Source organism: Pediculus humanus, genomic scaffold, assembly GCF_000006295.1.
Source record: "Pediculus humanus corporis 1103172108310 genomic scaffold, whole genome shotgun sequence".
Classification (NCBI taxonomy): domain Eukaryota; kingdom Metazoa; phylum Arthropoda; class Insecta; order Psocodea; family Pediculidae; genus Pediculus; species Pediculus humanus.
In genome coordinates this window covers 604,525-611,716 of record NW_002987879.1, presented here as the reverse complement: position 1 = coordinate 611,716, position 7,192 = coordinate 604,525, and the positions used below count along the sequence as shown (strand labels likewise).

Genomic DNA, 7,192 nt, shown 5'->3' with positions numbered 1-7,192 from the left:
CAAGATTGACGCCTAGTAAACGTGGGAAATCCCTCTTCAGAATTCCCGCCTCTAAAACATCCTCTGTACCTACCCTCCAAGTAGTTGGATTACAGGAATACACCACCATTCTCGGCATTAACGACGGCCCCTCCCCCCCTTTTTTTTTAATCTGGTTTTACATTGCGTAATAATTTATTGTAATTTTTTTTTATTTTATTTTAAAATTTTACCGAGATTTAAGAATATACGAATGCTGCACGTATGTATCTACATGTACATAAATTTTTTTCCTTCGAAAAAATAAAACGATTTTCAAAGGTTTTATTTTTACGATTTTATAAAATTTACGAATTAAAAAAAAAAAATTTACGATCGTTCCTCTTTCTCCCTCCCTCCCTCCCACTTCTCCTTTCTCTCTCTTCCCTCTTCTTTATTTCTATTTTTCTCTTTTTCAATTTTTTCGGGGGGTTTTTTTCTTTTATTAAAAAATAAAAAATTTTTCGCCCTATATTTTATTTATACGTTTTTTTTTCGCGTATCCATTCGTTTTACGTAACGATAATAATTATTATTATTACAAAATGTTTGCTCACGTGATTTTCTGATGATAATAATAATTAACTTTCCGTTGAAAAATTTTATTTGCGAAAAAAAAACAAAAAATCTGATGAAGAATTTTTTTTTTTTTCTTTTTTTTATTTTTCTCATATTAAATTTTTAATAAATTAGTAATGATAATAATGATAATGATAATAATTTTTTGTTACTGATAAGTGAAAAAAACATTATCGGAAATCGTTTTGGCATTTTAAAAAAAAAAAAAAAAAAAAGGAAAATTCTTTTCCCTTCCATCGTATTGAAAAATCTTTTTTTTTTTTTGTTTTTTATTTTTTTATTTTTTTTCGTCATTAATAAAAAACCCATTAAAATTCTATTAAAAATAATTTTTCTTTCTCTCTCTCTCTCGCAGTTACCCGCAAATTTAATTTTCTTATTAATGATATTATTAATAATAATAATAATTAATAATAGTTATAATTTTTTTGTTTCGTCTTTTCGTCACGCGTGATTGATAGTATTATTATTATAAAACAGCAGAAGTTTTTTTTTTTTTTTATAAAGAAAAATATCAAAAGGAAACGATTGTTTTATTTATTTTTTTGGGGAGTGAGGGGAGTGGAGGGGAAGGAGGTTATTTTTGTCAAAGCTTAGTAAAACTATTTAAGTAAAAGTTTTTATATATTCAAAACTTGAAGTCTTGAAAGTAACTTTAAAAATTCAATGAATGGTGCAGTAATAATTAAATGAACAAGATAATTTTCTAATGGTTAATTTGTTTAGTAAGTCTCAAAGGAATTTTAATGTTGTCATCCAAATTCTGTTAGAAACTTTATCGTTTCTATCATGTTTTATAATATAATAATAATAATAATGATAATTATTAAAAACAAAGTAATTAAAAGATAAAGAAAAGAGAGAGAGAGAAAGAGAAAAAGATAGAAATTCAAAGTTTATTTTATTATTTATTTATTTATTTATTTGTGTCTTCTTAAAAAAAAAAAAAAATTATTAACCGTTTTCGTTTCTTTCTCTCTCTATTTCTCTCTCGACTAAAAGACGAAAAAAAATATTAAAGAAAAAGCAGAAGAAAATTATTATTTATTTATTTATTTGATTTTAATGTTTTCTCATGACAACGTTTAAAACGGTAAAATACAAAGCAAAAAAAAATAGAAAATAAATAAATAAAATTATTATGCAAAAATAAGAGGGGTAAAACAAAAGAAAATTCTAATGAAAAGATAGCAATAAAATTCAGATAGAAAGAGAGAGAGAGGGAGAGAAATCTATGCTGTTGATTTTTTGTTCGTTCGTTCGTTTGTTTGTTTGTTTTCAACGAGAAATTATTACTTTTCGGTTTTTTTTTTTATTATTTTTCATCGATGAATAAAAAAGAAATTTTTTTAAACGGAAAATTATTATTATTTTTTTTTTTTGCGGGGGCGGTGGTGGTGATTTTTAAATAAAACGAAAAAATCTGATTTCTTTTGGCAAAGTTACACCTCTGACGCTGTCTTTGTTACTATTATTATTATTATTATTAGGAAAAACATACGTGTTACAATTGTGTATTTGAAAAGGGGGAAAATGGGGGGAAGATTAGTGACAATATGGCGGCGGTTTTTGTCCTATATATATGTATTTAAAACAAAAGGATGGAAAATTATAGACGCGAATTCAAAAAATTCACTTTCGATTGTGTGTATATTTGTATATTTGATTGTATTTTCGCCATTGTTTTGAAATTAAAGTACCATTTTTTGTGAAATGGGGGAGAATGGGGGGGATGGGGAGGAAGTGGTAGAAAAAAACGGAAATGAGAAATTAGTGTGAGAACGGTGTGAATTAAGGATCGTTAATAGTTTTTTTTTTTCCCCTCTCGATTCAAAAATTTGAATACTTTCGTCGCCAAAAATTAAATCGTTTCAATGTACTTAAAAAAAAAATCATTATTTATTATTATTATTATTTTTCGAATTAAAAAACGGGTGGATTTGTTGATTTATCGATTTATCGATCGATCGATAGTTGAATAATAGTAGTTAAAATAAATAAAAACAAATAAAAAAAAAACAGAGAAAAAGATTTATTTTATTTTATTTTTTTTTGGAATTCATATATGTAATAGAATTTTAGTGGAGAGGTAGGGGGGGTAGAAAGTGGTGGCAGCGGTTGTGGTGGGCGGGGAGCGGGGGCGGGTAATGTATTGAAAACAATTTATCGTTTTTTTATTTATTAAAATTAATGGGAAGAAATTTGATTTCGATTTTTTTTTCGTTTGTTTGTTTGCTTTTGAAAAGAGGAGAACGAAAAAAAAATAAAAAATAAAATGTTGAATTATCGCATAGTTTCTCGCGAGAAAATAAATTTATATTAATAATAATAATAGTTTTTTCTCGCACGCACGAACGCACCAACGCACGTGCACGTGCACGTTTAAATTTGAAAACTGTCGACAACCGTTTATTTAAGGTTTTTTTGGCTGAAGAAAAAGTTAAACGTAAAAGAAAAGTGGTGAAAGCATAAAAAAAATTTTTTTTTTTACTTTTCCATTTCATGTTTTCTTCCTTATTATTATCATTATTATCATTATCATTATTATTATTATTAAGAGTTAAGTAAATTAAAATTGCATTTTTGCATGTTTTTTTTTTGTAAAGGCGTTTGTTTGTTTGCATTTTATTTTTGTTTATATTTATCCAGAGGTTTTTTTTTAGTTATAATCATTTTTACACGAATAGTGTCGTTTTATTTACGTTTTTTTAATGACTTTTTGACGTGGCAGCAGAAGCATTTGTGGCGGGAACAGAGGATATTTTAAAGAACGTAAAAAATTCGTTTCTGACGTTTTTTTTTTTCAAGAGGAGGCGGAAAGGGGGGTTCGTGTACACGTGCAAAAAATTGTCAGATTCTAACGTGTCACTACTGATTTTTTTTATAGTAATAATAATAATAATAATAAAAGAAAGAATGAAAAAAAAGAAAACTAAGGGAAAAACTAAAGGAAAAAAGGAAAAATATGAAAAAAAAAAAACTAAATTTGTTTGAAAGGTTTTCTTCGCCTTACATAAAACCATTTGTGGAAATTTGCAATTCGAATAAATCCTCTTACTTTCGACATCTTTTCAACTGTATAAACCCCGAAAACTAGAAAAGTTTTTTTTTTTTTTTTTTTTTCTTGTTCAAAGCCGAAATTGAAAAGATTTTCAACTCCATTTTTGTTTTTAAGAAGTATTTCAACGAAAGATTTTTTTTCATTTTTTATTTTTATGGAAAACATAAAAAAAAAATTTATTTATTTATTTATTATTATTATTATTTAAAAAAATTTTTCGTTTATGCAAAGTGAAAGAATTATGATGATGATGATGATGAGGGTAATAATGGTAGTAATTTAAAATTATGAATTTATTTTTATTAATAATTAAATTTAATAATTTATTTAAAAAAGTTTTTTCTTTTTTTCTTTTTTCTTAATAAATAAATATATGTATGTATCTGTAAAAAAGAGAGAGGGGGGGGGGAAAGAGAGAGAGAGAGGAGAAACATGACGATTGTGGTAAATTATTCATTCAAAATTTATGAATGCTTAATCGGACTTAATTATTTATGGAAATTAAATGAATGAAAAATCAGGATTTTTTTCCCCCCTCCTTTTTTCTTTTCTTTCTTTTCCTTTTACTCTTCTTCCTTTTCTCTCTCTCTCTTACTTTCTTTTTGAAGTTTACTTTCTGTTAATTTTCATACTAAATAATTTACCGCTCGTTTTTTTTTTTTTTCTTATTTATTTATTTATTCCTCATTTTTTGTTGCTAATTATTAATATTAAGATTCATTTTAGTGTTAAAACTCTTTTTATATATATTATTTTCTTTTTAAAAAGTTAAATCCGTTGTTAAAAAACTGGGGGGGGGGGCGGTATGGGGAGGATTTAATATAAATCTTAAAAAAAAAAAGTAAAAGGAAATTTTTTTAAAAAATGAAATAAATAATTGATTTTTAAAAAAACTTTTTTTTTTGTGAGGTTAAATAATAATAATAATGGGAAATTATGGTTTGTTACTTTGTTTAAACCAAAAAGTGTTTGTTGTTGTCGGTGGTGGTGGTGGTGTTTGTTTTATAGTCGATAAGTTATGAGTTGTAAAAAAAAAAAAAAAAAGGGAAGAAAAGTGGTTGAGATCGTTGAGGATTAAATGTGTATACGTAACGCTGCCTTTGGGTTGTTTGTTTTTCGTTGTTTGTTAGGATTGACTTTACAAAAAATTGAATGAAAAAATTTTTTTGATAATGATGATGATGATGATGTGATGTAACAACTTGGTAAAGTTTTCAAACGTAAAAACATACCATCTCAGGTGAATTTTTTTTTTTTTTTAAACCAATCACAGCATTTTATTTATATTTAAATTTTATTATGCTGTCGTCGTAAGCATGACGTTTTGGCGGTTTTGATCGCGAGAAGAATTATCGTATGCTGAACATTAATTTTCAATTGTATCGTTTAAAAAAATAAATTTAGACCGTCGATTTTTTTTTCGTTTTTTTTTTTTTTTTTAACTTCTGTTGGCATTTTTTTTCCATTTAAAAAATAATAATATTAATAATAATTGTATTTTGATCGAATTCGTTGCGTTAAAATTTTTAACTCTTGAAATCAATTTTTTTTTTTTTTTTTTGTAAATTAAATTAAATTTAATTTAATTTTTTCTCTTATTTTTCGGGGAGGAGGAGGGGGAGGGGGAGGGGAGACGCGGAAATTTGTATCATATTGTGTGTGGAACAACATGACGATAATTTATTTTTAATTTTTTTTTTTTTTTTTGGCTTAGTTTTCTTCTACTAATTACAGCAGAAACATAAAAATTAGTAGGAGGCATTGTGTTTTTTATTACGACCGAAATTATAAATTTATTTTTCCTTCCCCCACCCTCACCCCCCAAACCCTCCCAAAAAATAAAAAAATAAAAAACGGATTCGATATTTGAAATGAATATTGAAATGAAATTAGAAAGAAAAAATATTTTGGTTTTTTGGATTGTTTGTCGTAATTACAATCGATTCGGTCGAGTTTTTTTTAATTTTTTCAGTTAATCATTATTATTAGTACTACCACCACCACTACTGCTACTACCACTATTACCACTATTACTGCTACAACATTTTGCAATGAATAAATTTTTTTTTTTTTTTGTTAGGATTCGGAGGGAGACACGCCTCTTCACGATGCCATTAGTAAGAAACGAGATGACATGTTGACTCTTCTCTTGGATCACAATGCGGATATTATGCTGACAAACAATAATGGATTTAATGCGTTACATCACGCTGCTCTTAGAGGAAACCCAAGGTAAGTTTTTGTTATTATTAAATTTTATACGTACCTAAAAGAAAAAAAGGAAGAAAAAAGGAAAAAAAAAGAAAGGAAAATTTGTCTTTTATAGGTTTTTTTTTCCCACAGTGTGTAAAAGGGTTTTATGTTTTTCTTTGTTTTTTTTTTTTTTGGTTGTCGTTGTCGTTTTCGTTGTTATTGTTACCTTTAGAGTAATAATGCATTTTTTACAATCCTTTATACTATATCCGGATTACGAGTCAAAAGTGTGTATATGTGGCTTTTTTTTTTTTTTTTTTTTATAAATCAATATGGAGGTTTCATTTCATTCATCGGATTGTGTTATAAAATTTATCAAATTGAATTCTTTCGTTCGTTCGTTGTTCGTAAAGTATTATTATTATTATTATTATCATTGCTGTTTTTTTTTTTTTGGGTTGTTTGATACGTAAAAAAAAGGAAAAAAAAGTAAAAAGTCGGAGATTGCCGAAAGGAAAGGTTTATTATTTATAATTTGTTTGTTTGTTTGTTCGTTTGTTGGCGTTTTTTTTTTTTTTTAATAAAAAAAAATATATATATATAAATCTCGGAGAGAGAAAAAAAATTATTATTATTATTATTATTATTTATTTTTTTTTTTATTACCATAAAGTAAATGAAAATAACCGTACATTAATTTTTTTTTTTTTTTACTCTCATCTTTTCTCTCCGTTAAAATTATTACGCTTTATTACTCAACCGATACAGAAGCAACAGCAACAGCAACAACAGCAGCGGCAGCAGTAACTTGATGTTTTACAAATTATCTGTATACATTTTTTTTTTTTTTCCTTCGGAATTTAATTTCAACTTTTTTTTATATTTTTTTTTTTTGTGTTAAAATAATAACCGACGTTACGTTTATTATTATTATTATTATTATTATTATTATTATTATTAATATTTTTTTTCCGTTAGAAAAAAGTAAATTATTTGTTATTTCCATGCTGTCGTTGTTGTTTTTTTTTTTTTTTTAATTAAAGGTTTTTCTTTCCCTTTTTTCTCACACCCACAAAAGGAAAAAATGGTTTCATTCGGTGAGATGGACTTTTAACGTTGACAATTTTTTTTTTTTCGGCTGTTGTTGTTGTTTGTAGCGATTAAAGATTGTTTTCAAACTTAACGATTATTATTGTCGCGAAATTTCCCGACGAAATCAGTAAATTTAAATTGAATATCCGATCACTCGTACAATCGATTTCGAACTATCGGCCGGGTTTCATTTTTCGGGGAGATGGGGCGGACGGAGGGGAGGAAAGGGGATAGGATGGGAAGGGAGAG

The 7,192-nt window shown here is 26.4% G+C and overlaps 1 protein-coding gene across 1 annotated transcript; it reads left to right on the top strand.

The window, feature by feature from the left end:
- Positions 1-5,529: 5,529 nt before the first annotated feature.
- Positions 5,530-5,894, top strand: Phum_PHUM586190 (mind bomb, putative; the record flags this gene model as incomplete). The annotated part of the gene is made up of 2 exons (XM_002432424.1): positions 5,530-5,610; positions 5,739-5,894. The coding sequence occupies 2 exons, from the start codon at positions 5,530-5,532 to the stop codon at positions 5,892-5,894; spliced, it is 237 nt and encodes a 78-aa protein (XP_002432469.1).
- Positions 5,895-7,192: the final 1,298 nt, after the last annotated feature.